The sequence below is a fragment of the Haemaphysalis longicornis genome, unplaced genomic scaffold (genome assembly GCF_048455015.1).
Source record: "Haemaphysalis longicornis isolate Haplotype H1 unplaced genomic scaffold, Haemaphysalis longicornis Haplotype H1 scaffold_7, whole genome shotgun sequence".
Lineage (NCBI taxonomy): Eukaryota > Metazoa > Arthropoda > Arachnida > Ixodida > Ixodidae > Haemaphysalis > Haemaphysalis longicornis.
The window spans coordinates 44,659,475-44,682,490 of NW_027526422.1; the positions used below are offsets into that span (position 1 = coordinate 44,659,475).

The 23,016-nt window shown below is 48.8% G+C and overlaps 1 protein-coding gene across 1 annotated transcript; it reads left to right on the forward strand.

The window, feature by feature from the left end:
* Nucleotides 1-6,325: 6,325 nt before the first annotated feature.
* On the forward strand, nucleotides 6,326-14,150 carry LOC144145431 (coiled-coil domain-containing protein 86-like). Its single transcript, XM_077677047.1, has 4 exons — nucleotides 6,326-6,543; nucleotides 10,702-10,831; nucleotides 12,139-12,213; nucleotides 13,994-14,150. The coding sequence occupies exons 1-4, from the start codon at nucleotides 6,452-6,454 to the stop codon at nucleotides 14,105-14,107; spliced, it is 411 nt and encodes a 136-aa protein (XP_077533173.1). The 5' UTR covers nucleotides 6,326-6,451; the 3' UTR covers nucleotides 14,108-14,150.
* Nucleotides 14,151-23,016: the final 8,866 nt, after the last annotated feature.

Sequence of the window (23,016 nt, forward strand, 5' to 3'; positions counted from 1 at the left end):
CCATGGTTACTTCAGCGAGTGGGTCGCACATGAGACGACGACGTCCTTTTTTTTTTTTTTTTTAAGCTACCTTTTCAGTCTTTACGGACTTTGGGCAGGAGATACTGGTGATTGCGGAAGTCGACCTTGCATGCGCGAAAGTTTCCGTGAACGGTAACTTATTTTTACCGTCGCTACATAGCGATACAGAGGCTAGAATTTCTACCGACTGTAGTAGCGAGCCCCCTGCGCCGGCGAAATGTACGCTCGCGTTTTGATTAGATTACCGGAAAGTTCCGAGTGAACGCCCTCCCCCGAAACATCGCCCACCCCCTTTTACGGGTGAAATATTCAATTTACTGAAAGACGCGCGCCCACCCCGTAAAATCCATGGCTTTAGCGCCGATGAGTGAACAAAACAAACCCGAATCATCTCTTCATGTGTAGATGCGGTCACTTATTCGTCCTTTCCGCGCTTGACCCGAAATTTCGCCCATCTCGTATTTTTCACTTGATATCAGTGTACCTAAATTTGGGTGGGCGTTCTTCCGGAACTTTACGGCACAGTAAATGCGCTGTGCTCTGCGCTTCATGCAAGCAATCTTAGTTGATGTTGTTTACTACATTCTTGCTAAATGATGATCAGGAGCACAATAAATGACAATTTTTTTTAGAATGAGCGAGCAAAATTTCCGCCCCTACTCCAGCTTCCCACGCTTTTAATGGTTCAGATGCCTTTATGAACTAGCATAGCTCTTTTATGCTTTCAAAATCGTCTTGGGCAAGGTAATATACGTAACTGCAATATATCTTACTCATTTTATATCGAAATATTTAGCGGTGGCGTGAATTCTGGTTAATGCAATACTTGGTCATAATTATTCCCACTAGATGGCGGCGTCAACGTCATGTTTTCGATTTTTTAAGCTCTACAGTAGAAGTATACGGCTCTTTTAAAAAAAAATTATTGTATTGTGAGAGTTCAATCTAAGACGTCTAAGATTCAAGCCATTTCAAGCGTAAGCGAACAGTTCTGGGCAACAAACGTTTGTGTCATTTGCTTTGCGACAAATTCGCCAGATGTCGCTACTCGGCAGAGCCGGTAAGCCGGAATGCAGAAACCGCAGAGTGCAATCCTTTCGTTTTCAGCGGCAAACGGCTACTCTTGCTTCATTTAACACGGTAAACGGTAAAGCGCGCTAAGGACACTAGGCAACAGGTTCATTCAGAAGGCCGGTGCAGCAAACCACACTTTCTGCGATCATAACTTGATGGGAAGCAATGAAATGAAACTCTTTGGCAGTTGTCGCTACGGGATGAGCATGCTCTTGCCCTTTTTTCGCGACCGCCGCAGAGAATCAGCTGCGACAGCGTTTGGGCTTGAACTGATTTATACAGCCCGCGTGAGCGCGCTTGAGCGTGCGCCTCGTGATCACGAGCAGTGCCCGGCGTCGTCCAAGCGCTGCGTGCGGAGCTCCTCCACCGTCGTCAGCGCGGCGCTCCCTTGACGCGCCGTTCGTTACCACCTCTGAAACAACGTCGAGGATACGCTCGAAACACAGATGGTGCAAAGAATCCTTTCGGGTACAGCGTCCAAGAAAGCAAATGCAAAGAAAACTGATGATACTCTAACACCAGACACGGAGCGCTGAGCGATCACGCTGGCTGCAAGCGTCGTTGCTCCTGCGCTCACTGTATCCTTCCGCCGAGAACGGAGGAGCGTCAAGCCCGGTCAAGGAGGCGTTGGCCCGGTTTGGCCCGGTGTGTAAGTGCTTTACACTCCGGTATAAAACAAACATGTGTGACTGTGTAAAAGCACCCACACACAAAAGATGTTTTTTGTAGCTTTCTGATGTTTTTACGCTCGTAAAAAATTGATTAAATCAAGAGCGCACAAACACGTCACGATTAGTTCAAGAAATAGCCGTTGCGCTCCGATACCATCGACCCCCCAAAAACCCCCATCTCAGGGGCCCTTTAAGCAGCACAGCGCCACCGCTAAATGTCTGAAACTCGTACACGTGCGTCCGGACTTGGGTTTGTGATAGAACTTGTTTGCACTGCTGTACCCACGAGTGCATGTACTCACGAGTGCAAGCATGAGTTCTGTACTCACAAGTAGTGGACTTACCCCTGTACTCAATCGTCATCATGCTCACGTTTTAAGTGCGAATGCACTTCTTAAGCGAGCCTGAATCGTCCGCCGCCGTCGTCCGCATAGCAACAGCTGCGGGTGCGCGCGCTCCTCGTCTTCCCTAGCAACGGGGGGAGATGGGTGCGCGCTACTCTCCTCCTCCTCTCTCCGCTCAGTGACTGCGGGTGTTGAGCGCCTCCTCTCCACTTCGGGCGGGAGAGCTCTCGCGTAGCGGGCGCTCCGCATTCCGACGCGTGAGGGCGCTCGTGTAGCCCTCGCCGTAACGGCGGGCGCTACTCTCCTCCTCCTCTCTCCGCTCAGTGACTGCGGGTGTTGGGCGCCTCCTCTCCACTTCGGGCGGGAGAGCTCTCGCTCGCGTAGCGGGCGCTCCGCATTCCGACGCGTGAGGGCGCTCGTGTAGCGGCCGCGTGGCGCGGGAGGGTATTAGTCGAGCGCGCGCCGTCGTCGAGAGCGTTCGCTGGTCCTGCATCTCGATAACGATGATGGCGGACCGGGCAACGGTAACAGCAATAACGAGTGAAATATCTTTCTTTGTAGTTGTGTGCGTGTGTGTGATCTCTCAACTACTCATTAAGATCACGATATCCACCGTAATCGCGCAATCAACAACCGTGCATTCGCACTTACACACTCTCCCCCTCGGGGAAGTGCGAGGGAATTTTTTTTAATCTGGGTGTGTACTCACTCATCATCGTGCTCTTTCATGAGTTTGAGTACAAATAAGTACAAATGAGTGTACTCACGAGTGAGTGCGCCGACCTATGCTCTCGACAAAATGTCGCTTTGGTGGCGTGCTGCTGAAGCCAAGCTATGGTAGCTAGAAGGGCCACCCTTCTAGCCACCATAGCCAAGCGCAGCGCTACATTGTTGTCAACAATCCACACACTGAGCACGTCTAACTCACCGTGAAGAAAAACGACACGGCCCTGCGTTTCCCCCTGCCCATCGGGGGTATGGAACTGTCTTTCAAGATCCCAACCCCTATTGTAAACAATAGTTGGCAGACAGTACGATGTCGACGGACCCAGAGCCGAGCCAAGCCTTTAAAAAAATCCTCAGCCGGGGCCGGAGGGGGCTCTGCCCCCCCGTAAAGCCGTCCGGGGGGGGGGGGGCGGGCACGAGCCCCACTGCCCCCCCGTAGTTGGCGCTTCTGGCGCTAGATACAGTGTACAAACGAACAAAGTAAAGCAAGGCACATTCTTCCATTCCCAAACGTGTTGTGGCTTAGTTTCAACTTATCGAGCGAATTGCGACGACCCGTCGGCGGCCGGCAGACTAAACGTTGGGCCGACTGACTCGGTCGCGGAAGGTCGGCGAGCCGTGCAGTAGCGCAGCCAATTGCCAGCTCCTCTCCTGCTGACGTCACACGAAAACGCCACAGAAAATGGGCGAGCGTAAAGAGAGGAGGACAGCATTTTCGAATTGATTTTTCTACTAAATAAATTCGCGTAAACGTGCTCAGAGTGGTCGAAACAGGGCCTAGGGACTCCGGACTACAATTTGCGCTCGTAATCCCGCATTGTTTACAAATCACTTCAGTGGAACGCACGGCATAGACACGCGCACGCCTCCCTCACGTTTTCGCCATGCGTCGCGCCGTTGCGCCTCGTGCGGGCACAGCATATGCTGCCCCCTCCCCTCCCCCACCGCACACTTTCGGAGAGCCTGGCTCGCGCCGCAACGGCGAACCACCCTCCCCTCCCAATTTCGCGACACTATCCGCCTTTGCTTTCTTTCACTCGTCGGTCTTCCCATCGTGCGCTTTTTCTTTCACTCGTTGGTCTTCCCATCGTTCGCTCGGTCACTACGACGGCGACGCGGCTCAGCCCAGAGACGGGAGACAAGGGGCTGTGGGGCTGTGCCCTAAAACGTCAGTGGGGTGTGCGTGCTTCAGTTGAAACGCATCGTGTTGGCATCTGCTCTGCCTACTTCGTTTGCTGGATGATTAGTTTTCTTCCATTGTTTTGTTTTCGCCTGATTACTCCTTTCGGTAGTAGGCCCGGGGTCACTTGGCAAGCCATTATTCAGAACGTCTGCTGCCAGGCAACAGAATGAATGAATGAATTTATTGTCAAGAAAAAGGAAAGGAAAGACCACCAGCAGGCGTAAATTGTCACACCTAGGGGTGGACACCGGAACGCCTGCTGGTGTGGGGGTTGGGGCAGAGGATGACAGATTCATAGAGAGGAGAGACAGATGATAGAGGTGACATGTTTACAGAACACAAGAGAGAGAGGGGCATATTTACAAGTTAACACTCACTCCCACACCCACACAAAGTCTGGAGCAAGAAAAAAAAAAGTTCGCACAGTCTCGTAAAAGTTCACACAGTCACTGTGCCAGAGAGTCAAGTGCCAGGCGGAGCCCTGAGGCATCCAGGTAGCCGCCCAGCGCCTCGTGGACGCTGTCCCTCTCCCTGGTGTTGCCCGGCGGCCATAGTAGCTCGTCTAGCGGCCGAGCCCTTCCTCCCAGGGCGGCCAGCAGTTCCGGCCTCCCTGCCGCATACTCGGGGCACTCGAAGAGCAGGTGCGGCAGGGACTGGACAGGTGCGCGGCAGTGCCGGCAGGCAGGGCTGTCGGCCAGCCCCAGGCGGTGCTTTCGTTCCGCCGTCCACACCGCCCCCACGCGGAGGCGCAGGATTGCCGAACGCTGCTGTCGGGGCAGCCGTGCAGCCCGCACAGGTGGTGGGGCCTCTCCAGCAGCCAGCCGTGGGTCCGGGTGCTGTGCCCGCACGTGTAGCAGGCGGGAGTCGTCCGCCGCTGCCTGGGCATCCGTGGCCGCGGGCGTCAGCTCGTGGGCCTCAGCGGCCAGCTCGTCCGCCCGCTCGTTGCCCTCGAGCCCGATGTGGCCGGGCACCCCTGCCTGCCAGCCGCTCCGCCTTCTCGCGCACCCCTCGAACCAGAGGGGAGTGCGGGTCGCCCTCCCGGATGCGCAGCAGAGCCACCCGGGAGTCGCACAGCAGGGCGCAGCGCTCGGGTGCGGGCTCCAGCTCCAGCAGCAGGTCCCGGCCCAGCTGGGCCCCCACAAGCTCTGCCGTGGTATACCGTGGCTGCCAGGGCAGCCACCCGCCTGGTGGCACGGGCGTGTTCCAGGGCCGCCACCACGTCAGTGATGGAGTCGGTCGCCGCTCGGTGCTTTCGAAACCCCGTGAGCTGCTCCGGGATCGCCTCCTCCTCCATCACGATGGCCTCCATCCTGCGCAGCGCCACCCGCTCCAGCAGCTTGCACCCGCAGGAGGTGAGGGCCACGGGACGATATGCCGTGACCACCCAAAGGCCCTTCCCCGGCTTGAGTATGGGCCTCAGGATGGCGAGCAGCCACTCGGGCGGCAGCTGCCCCGTCTCCCAGATGCGGTTGTAGGCCATCAGGAGCTTGCCGAACCCCACCTCATCCAGGTTGCGGATCATCTGGTAGGTGAGGCCGTCTGCCCCTGGCGCCGACTTGCGCTTGCAGCTTCGGAGGGCACTGCGGAGTTCGCCCTCCGTGATGGGGGCGTCGTTGAGCGGGTGACGTCCCTCGGGCTCCTCCAGCGCAGCCGCGGGCCTTGGTTCCGTCCGGTGCTGTGGCAGAAAGTGATCCGCAAAGAGTTCGGCCAGCTCCCCAAAGCTTGCCTGCTTGCGGATGGCCAGGGCGGCCAGAGGGTTGCGGTTTATCCGGGGCTTCAAGATGGAGCGGAAGATGCCCCAGAGTCGACGGCAGCGCGGGTCTGCCTCCGAGCTGACACACAGCTCGGCCCACCGTTGCCGGTTGAGGCGGTGGGCATGTCGTCGGCAGGCAGCATCCACGCGACGGTACTCCGTCCAGTCTGCCCTGTCAACCTATCAACCTATCAATCAACAACAGTCAACCTATCAATTCCTATCCGTACCCACGGTCCGTACCGTCGGCAACGCCATATACCTTCCTTTCGCAGTCGCACTTTTCAGTCTGCGTAGCAGCCTCATACAGCTGCTGGAACAACAGCAAAGAGCAAAGTGAGTAAGGTCATGCGAGGGTGTAATCAAACATGCCTAAGAACAGGGCGCTAAATGGTAACTGATGTTAGCTAATAAAAGTCACAGAAGATAGCAAGGACTGCACACCTAAAGCCCCTTCATATGTAGCGCGCACCGGGCGCGAGCTAGAGGCGGCTTGTGCTTCTTGGCTAAGAAGCACATCGGCTAAGCCAAGGCATCGGCTAAGCCAAGACAAGACAAGTTGGCGAACACTGTTGACAAATCCACAAGTCGCCGAGTTCTCCACGTGCGTCGTGTAGTCCTTCCAGGCAGGCTTTTCATCAGTTCCTCGAGTTTTGTCCAGTTATAACTCACAGCTATTATGACTAAGTCGAAAAAGAAAAAGACCGATACAGAAGAAATTCCAAGAGGTGTACCAAAGTCTGGCCGGGTATGGAAAACCGAGAAGAAAAGGTAATGCACGCAGATGTTCAGTCTTGCTTCAAAATGTTACAAGATCCACTTATTCGATCATCCTGCTTCGTTTTTCGTTTTGATTGTGTGCGTACTCTCACCGCTCAGTGGAAACATGTATCGAGAGACATCGCATGGTTTATGTGGGTGTTTGCTTCTGTGTGCAAGTCAATCGCAAAATATCAAGCATCTGTCGAAATACGTTACGGTATTGGAAGAAACACGGGCAAGGTCCTCGGAGGCGTTGCCAAATCACCCCCCTACCCGACTGGGTAAAATCAAGACAGACTAATCAGTTGCTGTTGCGAAACGACACCAGCGAGGATTGCTGTGCAGGATGGGAGCAGTCTGTCTTGATTTTTACCCAACCGGCCAAACCGCTTCCGCTCACTGACTAGCCAGCGTCAAACACGAAAAGAAGTTTGTCGCAATTGTGTTTAAGAAAGCTTTGTTTGCAAATTCCGTTGGGTACCGCGCCCAATCTAGGTGACAGCCGCTCAACTACGAGCTTGCTTTGTGCTGGGAAAATAATATACAGTGCTCATTACTTTGGCAGTCCAGTGCCACTCCTACTTCAAAACTCATCGCAGGGGGCCCTACCGGCCAAGCAGCTACCGCCGGCTGACTGGTCAGAGTCAGTGTAATTTATTAATTACTATTTGTTGTTCTGGTCTGGGTTTCATCCGTACGCATTTCTTTCTTTTATTAACTATTAAATTACAGTGACTGGTCAATCATTGAACGGTAGTAGTTCGGCCGGCAGGGTAAAAATCAAGACTGACTGCTCCCGTCGCGAGTTGTGAAGCGGGTGTGGCACTTGGTTGCAAAGGTAGGGGTAGATTTTGTGTCGCTTACCGCGAATACTGTAGACGAAGAAGATTCATTCTTCCTGTTCATAGTGCATGGTGCCATCGCCGAAATTGGAACTTCCATGTAAAATTTTCTGGCCGACGTTTACCCACTGGTAAATTTCTTCGCGTGCTACCATTGGAGGCTTCCACGCCTGGGTCTACCTAAATCCGACGCATCTGATTTTCCCAGCGGTCTGGGTACCCCTGCTGCAAGATATCGCACCTCACCTCCTGGTGCGGATTACACTTCACCCGGACTTGTGGGCCTGGCTTAATTCCGGCGCATGACCCAGGCACAGTGCGTTTAACTTGAGGCAATTAACAGGTCTACATTGTGTACTACAACCAGCCTCCTTACCTCACCTCTAGGCAAAATCTGCACTTAACACGCGGAATGAGCGTGATCACCAACGTTGCTGTGTATGTTTTCAGTGCTTTAACGTTATTCAAATGCTAATGTCCTAGCCAGCTCCATGGGTCATCCACCAACTGCATCACTTCCTCACACAGTAGCCAGGCCTCCTTGGCTGTGCCAGCATGTGACCAACAGCAAGTCATGCACAGTTCTTCATGTTTGAGCACTTAGACGTCGACATGCACATGTCATTGGTATATTAGAACTGGTGGCTTGGACGCAGACCCAACCTTGAGTAGTGCAGGCACTTGGGGGAGCAAAGACGGATGACAGCATTCAGACCACCTCTGTGCAGCGGGCCATCTTACATGATGCAAATCAAGACTGTTTTAAACCAAAGCTTTCTACATCTACCAGCCAACGGTTTCGTCAAGGTGGGCGCCACAAGAAACTCCCAACCAGGCTGAATAAAACTACTGGCAGCGCCAGGGATCGAACCTCGGCCTGAAGAGAAGCGTAGCGAGAGCCCGTTGTCTTAGTGACTAAGCTACGCAAACCCACATGGAGACGGGGAGACAGTTGCTGGTTTTGATTCAGCGGCTGAGGAGGGGTAGGGCGCTTTTTGGAGGTGACCACGCTGTAAGATAAAGAGCAGCGCCGACTTAGCTCTCTCTGACGGGCCCTTAATGTCCCTCACTCACGGAGCACAGTGTAGATGGCTCGGCGAATGAGCGCTATTACCTGGTGTTCCCCCAGGCACTGGAGCCTGCTCACCCTGGCGGGCGTGACGGCAGGACCCATTTTGTCGACTTTGTCGTCTGCTTTAGCAACGGTTGTGTTGGGCCTGTTATGGCGCAGCTTCGCATCCATTGCACACTTCCTTCGCATGGCTTGATTAAATTGTTCAACAGCACCTCCTGGGTGACCCAGACCCGACGGAATTAAGTGGTTGTACGGCAAAGATACGTTAAGGATTGGTTTGCAGGGTGGCAAAACAAAATGTAGAGATATCTGGCCGCTAGAGAAATGCTACCTTTTGTGCACTGCTTGCCACGAATGGGACTCCGTTTTCTAAATTGGTGAATACTGATTCGGTTGTGTTTTAAGAGGTATTACAAAAGGCAAAAGAGCAACTGGTTCTGATAAATAGCAATTATAAAAAGTCCCTCAGCTTTCTTGCAATTCTCAAACTTAGTTTAAATCGGTATAAATGGGAATCGCTAAGCTCACATGCCAAATTGCTTCGGTGTCTGCGCTTGTGTCGCACAGTGGTGTAGTCCCGAGCTAGCATATCAGGATGGCTAGGTTCTGCTGTCTCACCCTTCGAAAGACGCTCCGCTCCGTTTTCTTTCTGCCGACGCACAGCCAAGCTACAGTGGCAGTGTCCGCCGCTCTAGCCCGGCCGTGGCTGAGGCTGCTGCGTTCGGGACGCCGCCCCCACGAATCCCAGGTAACGGCTGGCAGAATCTCTGGTTTAACTCTTTGTAGAGCCACGTGTGTGAATTCAAGTGACGTCCCATAGGCAATTTTTGTAGGTGTCATTTACAGCTTTGCTTTCCAACCACCTTCACAGCATTTTTTTTATGCCACTTTGGAGTCACTTTTTTTTGGAGCCACTTTTTTTATGATGGACTCACACCGTATCACTCGTTTTGTCAGAGTTCACAGATATGAGACAGCCTTCAGGCACTGGTGTCAGAACCCCTGAAGGCTTAAGTCAGCTTTAAATGGATTCTGTGGTGTCAGTAGCGGGTTTGTGCTGTCACATGCGACACCAGGGTCTGAAATAAAGTTTGTACCATGTTTGGTATTGGATGTGTACCCCAGCTTGGTCCACCTATTATAGAATTTTCACAACACGCTCCCTGCTCACATTGAGGCAGGCAGTGGCTGTCATCAGATGAAGCATTCATGTTATTTGCGCTGTTTCAGATATCACTGTCTGGAAAACTTCTTCAACAAAAGGAATATCCTCATTGCATTGCATGTACATCTTCCCCGCGTGTAACGGACTTCCCCAGTAGACTTGTTTGCTGGGAGGAGGGTGCGCTGTTGCGGAGAGCGAGTTGAAGTGGTCCCTTCCAACTATTCACTGTTGTGTGCTTTCTGTCTGGCTGCTGCTTGTGAAGCCAACATGCACCACATCTCGTGGACTTGTCTGTTGCTGCAAATGGGAAACTTCAGCACCTTCGAGGCAAAAGCCTTCCTTCTGCGATACCTCGCAGACGGAGGGCACTCTTGTAGCTGTGATCCATCTAACTCCCTTAATTTGTTCCAGATGGGGTTGCCACCTTTCCCCCAAAAGAAAACCGGCTCTCTGGAGAGGGGGGGGGGAGGGTATATGGAAGGTTGAATTTGTGTTGAAAAACAGATGCCACGTGTTTTTCTTTTTTTTTCCATGCAATGCCAGTTATTGTAGCGTCTTTCTGGTGAGAAATCAGCATAAAATTTGTGCAGAAAGTGACTAAGAGTAACTAAAAAGGAAATGTGAACGTGATTTTTTGAAAACATGCGAGTACTTTCTTTGCTCACATGTCCTTGGGCAGCTTGTCAGCACATATTTATCGTCGTAGTTGCTGAATTTACACTTATAAAACGTCAAAACGATCATAATTGCGGCCCGATGACCAAAAAACCGGCAAATGATGGCCGGTTTTAGGTATGGACTGCCAACCGGCCCACTGTGTAAAAAAATGGTTGGGCCGGTCGAAAACCGGCCAGGTGGCAACACTAAAACTTCCAGAGGGCGCACTCTCACACTGGTGGAAAAGGAGCAGAAATAAGCAGAAGCATTGACAGAAAAATATAGTGGTACCGAAACAACAAGCCAAGGTTACAAATATCTTACAACAGTCAAATAAGCAATTTCAACCTCTTTGTTTGTGTAGTATTTGTGAGAGGAATGGATGCTGCAGGTGATTCACGCCTTCTTGCTTTTTGTTTGTATTTCAGGTTCTCAAGCATGGTGAAAGACAGGCCACTAAAAACATCCTGGAAAACAAAAATGCAGGAACGAGCAGAGAGGAAAGCATTGCTGGCCCTCGACCGGGAAATCAAGGACGAAAAGAAGCGAAAGATCGAGGTGAAATACTTTGGGACGTGCTGCTGGCATGCGAGTGAGCATAGAGCCACCCCTGGGGAAGAGAAGGACAGCTTCATGCAATTTTTATTGCTGTTGTTGCATTAGGGATGTGCTGGCACAAAATTTTTCAGACTAAGACGGCATGCTGCTAATGGTCGGTGTGCGCAGTTGGGCTTTACTGAGTGTTGGAGGTGGAACAGTTTTTGTTTTTTGAGATTAGCGCTTAAATCGGGAAAGGTGAGGGCGACAACTGGATAAAGCCTAACCTCCCAGGTAGCACATCATGTGTGATGTATCGAGAGGGTCCACTGGTGCAGGTGTGATTTGGCAAGAACTGAGCTTCCTATGTTTAGATTCAGTCTGATATCAGCATGTAAATGGAGATTAGACAGAAGCACTGCCAGTTCAGTGCCCAAGAAATCCACTCGAGCAGCATTAAAAAGAAGCTGAAATTTACGGCGTGAGGCTGCATGCACCTTAAGTACCAGCTCAGATTGTTTCAATCAATAAAACGCCTATTATTAAGAAGCAACTCTTGTCACCTAAAATTGGACCTGGAGGAAAGGTTGTCTAGCTGCTGCATGTATAATTAATTAAGTGGCACAAATTTAGCCTGAAACCATATGCGGCATTGTCACGGTCCTTGTTTTAGAAAATGTATCAGGATCTGAAAATAACGGGCCCAGGCCCACCCAAGCCTACACCAACGTTGTGGCACTCTTTCGAAGAGTAGGGGGATACTCGATGCTTTGTTTGAAGATATAACTTTATTTGCAGTTTGGCCCTCAAGTCCCACATTACATCTAGTAGTGTCAGAAATGGCCCAGAAGGAAAATGCCTTTGAAATGAATACCAGTCTTCATAGTACATTCTGTGTTGTTTATCCCCGCCCAGTTCTGGCAAACCTGTACGAGCTTATGGCAAAAAACGCTAATTAGCTCAGATGCTTTAGAATGTACACTGGTTCATTGAAAGCAGCTCTAAGTTTTGCCATGACTTCAGCAGCATCTCTGGAGTAGAATTTCTGACCCCGTTATCTACAAGTGAACTGTACAGCTGATATTGCGATAATGAGTGTGGTGGGGGCAAGACTATAGAGGCTTGAGAAAAGACCACCCAAAGAGGCCAGACTATTTTGTAGGACTTGCATGTAGGGACCCTTGTGAGGGATAAAACTTGTTTGAAACCAGCAGGCAGCATTAATGCATTGCACTTTGTTAACCATTTTTATCTAAAATCCCAGTGAACAGAATCTTTCCTGTGACATATCGCAACATGGCTTGCCCGTGTATTGCCACTGTTTGCAGGAGAAAAAGAAAAGGAGAGAAGAAAACTTGAGACGGCGAGAGGAGAATGCCAAGAAAGCAGAAATTGTGCAAGTGGTGAGTGTCTCATTGCACCTCGACATTGTCTTCCAATGCATAATTTGGAAAAGACGGAGTGCTCTGAAAAGGGGCACCAACCTTTTGTTGAGGGAAGTGAAATGCATGTTCTTGCTTCCGAACCACCAAGCATTTTGCATAAAGCTGGATGTTACAGCAACCTATTTTGTGAAGCCATGTTTTGGCTTGTTATATAATATTTATTACTTGTTTTTGGTTAATTTGGTCTATGGATTTTCTTGTAATGGTGGTGAGTTTTACGAATGATCATAGATATTTCCATTGGAAAAAATTTTCAAGCAGGGCGGCGCTGCATAGAAAACTCGCTGCCCGCCCAGTCATGACGGCTGAGATTTGTTTCTCATAGGTAGAGGAATTAAAGAGAAACAAAAGAGCCCTTCCAGTCCCTAAAGCCCCTTTTTTTAATACCTTGAATTAACGCTCTTCTAGTTATTCAGGCTAAATACAGTTGCAAGCATGTCAGAGCAAGCAAGGTATTTGTTTGCCTTGTCTAGAAGTTGACTACATGCTTGTGGCTTCATTTTTTCGAAGTACAGTCAAGAAAAAGTTTATGGATCATGAAAGAGGTATTTTCAAGGGGGGGGAGAGAGAGAGAGCTCTTTATTAGATGAAAGCAGATAGGTTTGCCGGCATGTTCCCACCTACATGCTACTGTGCGGGATGGGGAGAAGGGAATAAAGGCTGTAAAGGAAGTAGGGCAGAACAGAGAGGGAAAAAAACGAGATGTAAAAATAATGAACATGAAGCTTCGCGTGGGTGGCGTGAAAGTCCACATGATCTCACAGATGAGGATATAAAGTTCTAGATTGTCTCTGCGACGCCGATTTCATGTAGGTAATTAAATAAGGCAACCAACACTTTTCACTGAGATGATGGAGTTCCAGGGTCCAAGGAAAGCTTTCGAAGATATAGATCCGCAGTTGAGGGAATCGATCTTTTGATGAGGGGATTCCTTTCCTGCCTGTATGCCGGACATTCTAGCAGAATGTGCTCAACTGTTTTTGGCAATCTACAGTTGTCACATAGGGATTTGCGGTTAGACCTTTTCTACTTATGTCACGTCAGCTGTCGTTACATTTTTGTGAATGACTGTTCAGCCTCTGGATCACCCTAAGCAGATGCGCACTACCTACTGGACTGCCACGTGGAGGATAAATTCACTCACGTTACTGCTCCTGTGGTTTATTAACATTTGGCATGACTGTGCATGTGTAGATCAGAGTGCAGTGAGGTCTCCTATGCACAGGGCAGTGTATAGCCTGTATTCAATAGTGAGACGTGCATGCATGCAGCCATGTGAGTGCGCCGTCACTGGTTACGTTGGGCTCCGCGGGATGGCGGTACTTGTCCATGCTTAGCGCATGATATGGGTTAGACATTTCAAGCTCTAGCTCGCCAAACGCAAAGTAATGCATCGACTCCGATGTGAGTGCGATTAATAACTACTCCGTTGACACCAGCATTGAGAATCGGGTTGAAACGGAGCAGACGACGCACGCCGGTGTTATTGTTTTCTTCGGCGTGCGGCCGCAGTGGCACAAGCCGCGCCGTGTCCATGACGCTTTGGCCATATCTGTGGCCATTTCCAGTGTTGCCAAGCGAAAAAATTGACAGCTAAACTTTTCAATGAATACCACATATAGTGGTAGTTGTTAGAGAAATAATTTGCAGGCTGCGTAATGGCCAATTTAAGGTGATGCCACGCATTGTGCTAGCTTCCTATCACACCCCGCCTCCCCACTCTCTCTTCGTGCTGCAGATCAAGAACACTGCCAAGATCAAGAGGATGTCGAAGAAGCAGCTCCGGTTCATTAAGAAGGCTGACACTACTGTTGTGTCCAAAAGTCCCACGACCAAGACGCAAAAAACATGATCGACCGTGCACAGCAGTTGTAAATAAAGTTTGCTGAGGTTGACTCGTTTCGTTTGCTCTTTTCTTGTTCATACAGACCAGTACAGGCTTTGTAACACATGGAGTTATAACGTCCCTTTATTTCTTTTTCTGACCACCATTTGTAGAGCTGACCTCACAGAAAAGAAACAAAACATGATGGGAGACACTTATGTCTGCCTGCATGTAAGACTGCGACAGCGTTACATTTTGTTTCAAGCTGTGCAATCCTCTGTGTGTAATGGTAGGTCTGCCGTGATTATGTCCTCTTCTGTTGCAGCAGTGTCTTTGTCATGAGAGGGTTATGTGTCCAACGTGTGATCTTCACGTCGTAATAGTTACGGTGGTGCTTTTAGGTGCAGCAAACTCTTGCCCATTTGCTCAGAGTGCAGCATTGTCCTTGTGTCTTCTTCAGAGGTGTACTTCTGTGGGTGACCACGTTTCACAACTGCCGCCAAAGTAGCCACTTCACAGTTTATCGCAGTAGAGGCAGAGTAGACAAAGTGAAATGTGTTCAGGGGTGCTTTTATCGCCACTGTCATTGTCCTTTTCCGGTTGTGTCGTTTTCATAGACCTGCAGTGGTAACAGAAGGGGTAACGGAGAATAACAATAAAAATATCTGGTTACCCTCGCTGATTTGTCAATATCTGCTGAGCACGAGGTCGCGGGTTCGATTCCCGGCCGCGGCGGCCGCTTTTCTGATGGAGGCGAAAAGCAAAAACGCCCGTGTGTACGAGATTTCGGCGCACGTTAAAGATCCCCAGGTGGTCAGAATTAATCCGGAGCCCTCCACTACGGCGCGCCTCATCGCCTGCGTTGCGTTGGTGCGTTAAACCCTACAATCAATCAATGATTTGTCAATATCAACTTGGACAACTCACTGACATTCCCATTGGTTGGAGTTTAGTGCATTGCAAGCTCACTTAGCCTAATTAAACTGTGCATGAGGAGAGTCAATATTGTCAAAGAGTGGTACCACTTTTATTTTTATTGAGAAAGCACTTAAATGGCCCATTGAGAGAAGAAACCGGAGTCTATAGCAGCAAAGATACTCCTGAACCTCGCATTGGCTGCTGCGCAAAGCAAATACCATAAGAGGTGTATTCGCCACTGCTTGCGAAGGGGTTAAATGGCTCATTGAGTAAGAAAGCTGGCACCTGTAGCAGAGAAATGCCTTTGTAACATCCTATTGGCTATGGCACATTTCATAGCACGTACGTCGCATTATATAAACCGCAAAAGAGCCCGTGCTTCGCATCAGCCATATAGGAGTGCATACATCTGATTTTTCCCCATGCCTAGATGCCTCTTCACAGCTTTCAGGCTGCCTACGTTCTTAACAGCATGGTCCATCCTCTCCATATTATACTTCCGTATGTCAGCTGTCTTACGCTTGTTGATAAACTTCGCAAGCTCCACTAGTTCTATTCTGTCAGCTGGGATGGAGACTGTCATGCTTTGCTGTTTCCTAATTAAATCTTTCGCCTCCTGGGAAAGTTTACCAGTGTCCTGTCTAGCAATCTTACCTTTGACTTCTATTGCACACTCCGTGATAATGCGTGTAAGATTGTCGCTTGCTTTCTGTGTTGTAAACTCTGCTTCTTCAGTTAGAGCTGAATATCAGTTCTGCAGCACGATCGTGAATTCTTCAACCTTCCGTCTTACAGTTAGCTCATTAATCGGCTTCTTTTGTACTAGCTTCTATGAAGACATCTAATTAGCAATGGCTAAAGTAAAGATGCAGTATACTGTAGTTATGGGAGGCTTTAATGCTCAAGTAGGCAAGGAGCAGGTTGGAGACAAGGCGCTTGGGAACTACGGTCTGGGTTGTAGGAATAACAGAGGGGACTTATTAGTAGTTCGCATAACAGAATAGTCTGCGCATCATAAATACCTTCTTCCGCAAACGGGAGAGCGAGAAGTGGACGTGGAGAAGCCCGAATGGGGAGTGTAAAAATGAATTAGGCTTCATACTATGCAATGACCCTGGCGTCGTGCAGGATGTGGAAGTGCTCGGAAGGGTGAGGTGTAGTGACCACCGTATGGTAAGATGTCGAATTAGGCTAAATTTGAGGAGGGACTGTAACAAAAAGTGCTTAGGTGTCCTGAAAACTTTTTTCGCTTCAATAACAGCAACAACAACAATACTTTATTTCAACCCAGGAGGGCTGGGGTGTGCTGGGAAGGCCATAGGCCCATACCGAAAGGCCCAGCACACCGACTTTTACAGTGCAAGAAAAGGAGGGAGGGGGATGAAAAGGATGTAGAGAGAGAGAGGAGTGGATTCATTCGTTCAGTGACCGTTCTCAGGTGGCACACTGCTTGGCGGCAGAGGCTTTTCACTTCATCCGCGTCAGCGGCAGGTTGGCTCCTGAGCGCACTTGGGAGGGAGCGCCACAAGCTCGCCACGTGCGGAACGGAGGAGTTCTGGTGGCGCACTATGGGGGCCAAGTTGTTGGTCCTGGTGCAACGAATATACCCTGCCAGTGGATGGGGGGCACCGAGAGGGCCAACGACTGCCAGAAGCAGCCGGAGTGATGCAGCATCGTACCTCTGCGCAAGGGACTGCCAACCGACGGCGCGAAGCAGCGGTGTTCGGTAGTCGCGGTAAGGGCGGTTGGGGGGGGAGGACCTCTTGAGGATGGCAAATGCTGCACGCCTCTGTACGCTCGCGAGATGTGCAACACGGGAGGCCTGATGCGGCAACCACACAGGGGCACAGTACTCCAACTGGGGAAGCACAAGCGCTGTGAATAGTGTTCGCAGGGCGACCGGTCCGGCGCCGAATGTAGCGCGCTGAATGTTTGCCTTGTGAGGAGGAGGGAGAATGTTTAGTGGTAAGCAGGTTAGTCATCACTCACATGAGTGAAGCTGCCTCATTCTGGGTACCACTGAACCTGTGATACCAGCCTGGTACAGGGGAATAGGTGAATCTGATCTGCATGTTGGGAGCTGGTCAGCCAGCTCCTCCACTGCTCGGAGGAGGGGGTTTAATTATGAGGGAAGGATGTAGCATTAGGTTATCCCCACACCATATGATGGAGGGTGCAGGGCAATGGGCAGAAAATGACAAATGGTGGGGTGTCAAGCAGGGTAGGTGCTTTAAGAATGATGCCTTGATAGAAACGGTTAGTTTGAAGGCGACACCAGGTCAGTCAGTGGTGAGGAAGGGAGGAGTGCAGTGTTGATGGTGGCAGTGGTTGAGCATGTGAATGGGGAATGCCATGTCTGGTGACATTGGATCCTTTGGGAAGTCCTTTTCAGAGACTGCCCTGGGTGGGAGGGTGCAAACAGCCGTGACAGCCACCTCATTCTCTTCCAAGGGCTCCTGGCCTGGGGTCCATAAGACATGGATTCAGGGAGTGGAAAGATGGTGGTTAAGACGCAGAGAACAGGTTTGGAGATGCAACCATGTTAGAGGTGACAGCAGGTGACCTGGGAACCAGGGATGGCAGTGATATAGTCCATTCCAGTGGTGGCAGCAAGTGCTGTGGCAGTTTCCTTGGCAGTGGGTATGTAACACTTAGCTAGATTAACAGCAGCAACTGTCCTGTATGTGCCATAATCTAGAAGCTTAGGCGAAATATTCCTAAGTTCCTCAATTCCAAATCGAAGTTCCAACTAAGTTCCAAATATTCCTCAATTCTCCATCAAGCATTTTTTGTGCTGTTACGATTTTTTATGACCACGAACCAATTAACTCACGCCAGAGTCCTGCCAAAGATTACACTTTGGAGTCTTGTGCCAACCAGTACCTGCAGCGTGAACTACAAAGACTACTTTTTTTTTTACTGGGTACCGGCTGATGGCCACTGGACCTAAAAGCGCAACGTTATGCCTGACATCCTGTTTAGGTTTAACGTTAGGTAACCTTAAACTTCAGCCTTACAGCAGTGCAAGCAATGTCGTATTCGTACATGAAGCTGCTATACCAGTTGATGACATTAAACTACAAAGCAAGATGTCAAGCCTAACATCAGGCCATTGCACACTCGTGCTGTCCCCAGTTTTCGCTGCTGCACACTAACATTTCTGCGAGTTATAAAGTCGAAAATACGGGAGGCTGCATTCCAACTGCTTGAAATCAGTCATGTGGGCCAATAGTGCTTTTCCACTAAAAGGGGGAGGCTTTCATACCATGGCCCAAGATGTCGGTCAGAAAATCAGTTTGCTTGTTGTTATAGTAGAACCACTTTTGTTTTTGCAGCAGTTAGTGCAGAAATCTGGTTTCATTGCGAATTAAAAACACTACTTTGTTGCATTCCTGTACTTGCCTGAACAACGGATCAACAGGGTGTTACTTAGTGCCCCTACTGATTTTGCCTGTTGAGGGGAAAAGGCATCTATGATTATAAATAAACTTTATTGGCTGGAGTCGAAGGGGCTGGAATTAGGGCACCCACCCGGTGGAAGGCGTCCTTATTCCGGGATGCCTTGGATCAAGCTGGCCATCAGTGCCCTCTCCCCCAGTCATCGCTGGTCTATAAGTGGTGGGAGCTGGCCAGCAGCTCCACCCACTGCTTATAAGTAGAGTTGGGGATTACTGGCACTCCCATACCATGTGGTACAGGGTGCCTGTTTGGGAGTAGAATTTGCATGTGGCAGGATGTAGGGTGGGACACATGGCATGTAGAGGGGCGGGTAGAAATGAGGGTAGAAATTAGTTTGCAGACGCTAGAAGGTGGTGTCTTCATCCCGGAGGAGGTAAGTGTGGGGAGGGGTATTTGCGACGCTTGTTTCTATAGTGGTCAGGTATTTCGGTGTATGTTTGAAGTAAGGTGGGCTTAGGGGTTGCGTCAAGGCGACTTTCTGTCGCTCATGGGAAACGGCCCGGTGTACAAGGCACCTATAAATTTAGAAAAATTGTCTGGACTTGCATTGACAATGGACTGTGTCCACAAACAGAGTACGAGGCAGAAATAATTCTGTCCAACTTTTTTATTCAACATGCGGCACCAAAAGATGTGCAAGCGAGAAACAGGATCTCGAATGAGTAAGAAGGAGGAGTATTCTCTAATAACCAGGTGTGCTTACACGGGAGCATGTATTATGAAAGAACAGAGCCAGCAGAGCAGGAGAATAGACCGGGTTTCATGGTGCAAAATACAGTGAGGTTGCAAAAACCACTACTTCAAGGACTTTACAAGCAAGCAAAAACTGCAGATCTGCCTTTCGAGTAAACATCAGCTTGCGTTTAGTGGATACGCTAGTGTTACAATCTTCTCTTTGTGGATAAACACCAGAATTTCGCCAACAAGAAAAACACTTCTGTCATCATCAAGCATTGTCTGCACAACGTAAAAGTGTCCGCAGGCATTTTAGAGAAGGTGAGGTGGTGTTGATTCTTCTGGGCTTGGGCAGAAAAAAATCCCAAGAGTAGGGTCACGGAGGGACGTGGAAAATGGTAAAGCGAAACTGTACATATGTTAGCACAAATTATTGGCATCGCAGGTTTTACTGCCATACCCATTGAAAGCTTAAAAGCACCTCACCAGCACTGGGAAGGGGATACCCCGAAACCTTTGCCAAAATTATTGCCATGTTTGAACCCCTCTCCAAACTTACTTAATCACTAATAACCAGATATCCATGTTAACACGGTAATTCAACGTGCAAGTAATAGAATAAGTGGACTTTTTTTTACCAAATACCATTCTTTTTGGTAGTGAAAACAACCCATCAGAACACAGAATCTATTTAGCTACTAGATTTCATGTGGTGGTATGAAAAGCAGAAACACTGGTTTTGCCCTAACGTATTTGTGCTCTCTTACATATAAGAATGTTAATGAACCATAAGGAACTATTTTCTTGTGCTACGTGGCACACATTAGTAACTTACTTTCATAACATTCTGTCTCAAAGCTACCGTGTCACAAAAGGGTCCATTAAACTCGGCTTATTGGAAATGAATAAAAATTCTACCTCTTTGACATGTTCGAAATTTTTGTGCAGTTGATGCCAGCTAGAAAAGCTTCATCAATGCAAAAACTTGTTGCCCATATGATACAGAACATGCTACATTTGTAAAAGTCCCCAACAAAATGTTACCGCTGCAATTATATTCTTATCAGTGCTTTAAATAAGCCCTCCCAAAGTGGAAATGTGTGGCCCTAGTTATGAACTTAGCACCACCAGCAGTTGTGCTCTGCGACGGGGTGAAAATCTTGGCCAATTTGATAAAACTAGCAGATAGATAGTGTGAGTAAACGCATTGTGTGGCGGTGCCACAGCATCTTTCTGACAAACGAAACTTGCAAAAAACAAAAAAAAAAAACCTTTTCCACAAGTGCCCACTGTACAGTGCCAAGTAATTCACCAAGCTCATTCACCCAAAGATACCATCAGCTAGTTCGATTTGATAAGGGTAAAAGTATGCCTCTAACCACACACATATTGCTACAGCAGCTTGTTCAAGATGAAAACGACGAATACCTCACTGCTATGCACTGAATGTACTGCTCATGGCAGTGGTGAGATTTGTTCGTAGAGCCATGTCGGGAACTGAGAGGCCAGCTTAGAAAGAACAATGGGATTTAGAAAGAAAAATTCAGCCCTATCTGAAACACCAGTAGTAGGAGCACTAGCTGAGAAAAAGACATTGCAATTTCAGGTAAGTTTCCAACTTAAAGAAAGCCAAATAACTACGAAATTGCTGTGTTTATTCATTAGTGATACTGCATGCAGAAGTGTCACACAAGGTTTCCTTTCGCCAATGCTGTTTTTCGCCAGTCGTGAAACGTGAATCTATACAACATGAGCGACACGTGCGTGCCAACACTTGTGGTTTTATTTAGCTTATTTTAGTTAGATTTGAGGGTTCAAGTATGGATGAAAGTAACTTACATCTCATGAGTTTATCTGAGTGCTAACAGACTCCATTAAATAACGCTTGCACCGAGGGTAGCTTCTTAGGTAAATGGATCACCAACCCCAGACGACGTCGCCAGAGCCCGAACCTTTTTCTACTAAATTTATATAATTCACTTCTGTAGCACTCATTAAGCCTAAATTTACCCCCAAATTTTTTCACAAATTTTTGTGAACAAAATGCATCCCGGCCATACAGACAGTTTTAGAACAAGCAGGGACAACACAAGGTGATCGGGTATCAGACAAGTTGAAACAGAAATAACTAAGATAACAGTCATAACAAACAAGGATATGAAGGTTAAAAGTGTCAATAGTATCACATGTGCTAAGCTCCCCTAGGGTTTGTAAAAAAATATGGAATGGGTGTGTGAAACGCTTATGGCTGTTAAAACCAATCCAATGGAACAGGACACCATTCTGCACAAAAAAGTCACTTTGAGAGCAAGATAGCTCCGGGAAAAAATATGTGCTGGCTCTGCCAACGTTATAGATTTCAACATGTGATGTTTTCTGAACCGGGCAATACGACTTGCTTTAGCTCGGGCAAAACATGACCTCTTGCCTCCAGCCGTAAATGCAAGTGCAATCAGCACAACTATAAAGTCACCGTGGGAGCAAGAGGCAACAAGGTGCATTGAAAGTACCGAGAGAAGAGAAGCCCCTGCTCAAATGTACAACCTACAAAAAAATGACATTATTCTAAGCAAAGACATTTCAAAATGCAGAACCACATTGTTCTTCAGAAGCTCCGCTAAGAACGGCCAATAAGAATTCCAGTGGAACTACACAGAGAGGCCATCGCTAAGATGAAGGAAAACAAGGTAAGAGAGTACATTTTTTCCCTCCTTCTTTGAGTTGGTAGATGCGAGAGCTACATGGTGAGAAACCACTCTGAAGCAAGTGTGTGTAGCAAAACTATTTCATCGCTGCACGAGCGTACACTGGTGGCTTGTCTACGTGCTGTACAAGTGGTGCGATTCGTATCGGCAAGCACACACACGAAGTCACCACCGAGATTCACAATACACTACTGTGTATAAGCAGCAGCAAACACGACGCGTTACAAAAAGCTTTCTACTGTATTCTGGTGCAAAACAAGCATGGACGCAAGTGCAGTGTCCACCTACAGTACTCCATCTACATTATAGAGTTTGTCCCACGTCTAGGGCCGCCAGCCCTAAATCCAACCGGAATTGTACCAACACGAACTTCTAGGCTCCGAGCACACCACACAAACAAAGTTGAATCAAGATGACCGACTGTTTCTTCCCTGAAAGCTGTGTCCGCTCATATCACATTTCACCACATCTGCCATTCTAAATTGCCCTTACAGACCGTCTCTGGACTGTGAAAGTTGGGGTTATAATAACGAAACAATCAATAGATACTATTTGAGACGTTTGACAACAATTGGCGAGACTGTTTTGCAGGCTCCGAAAGTGCTGCACTGCTATTTAAACAAACAAAAAAAAAACCTGCTTCTCTGATTCTATGCTAGAAACTAGGATGCTTTACAGATGCTTACCACGAAGGACAGTACTAATGTGGTGTGGCTGTTCTGATTTCTGCGTTACGGGCTACGAGATGCTTCAGGTTACAGTTCCTGTGATAGCGTAACTGTTCGCCGAACAGGTGTAGGAGCCGGCAAATACTGCAGGTAAATGCATGAAATGCGGGCGTGGCACGAAGAACACCGCTGTTTATCACACACTGGTTAAATACTTCAGGCAGCCAACAGAAATCCCCACGTCGCAGCAGACAGTAAGCACTCAATGCCGAAATGTGCTAATCTCATTCAAAAGTGTTGGGAGGGCCAGAGAAGCGCAAGGGGGCCGACCGTCCCCCAATCAAATTCTGGCATGCCCCTAACGATGGACAGAAACCCCCCACTCGACAATTTACCCTATCCATGGGGCATTCATATGCAACACAATTGCGTTCCTACAAGTTGTAAGTTACACAGCAATATGGAAATCACTGGATGCTGACTCATAGAGATGTCATATTTCACCAGTGAC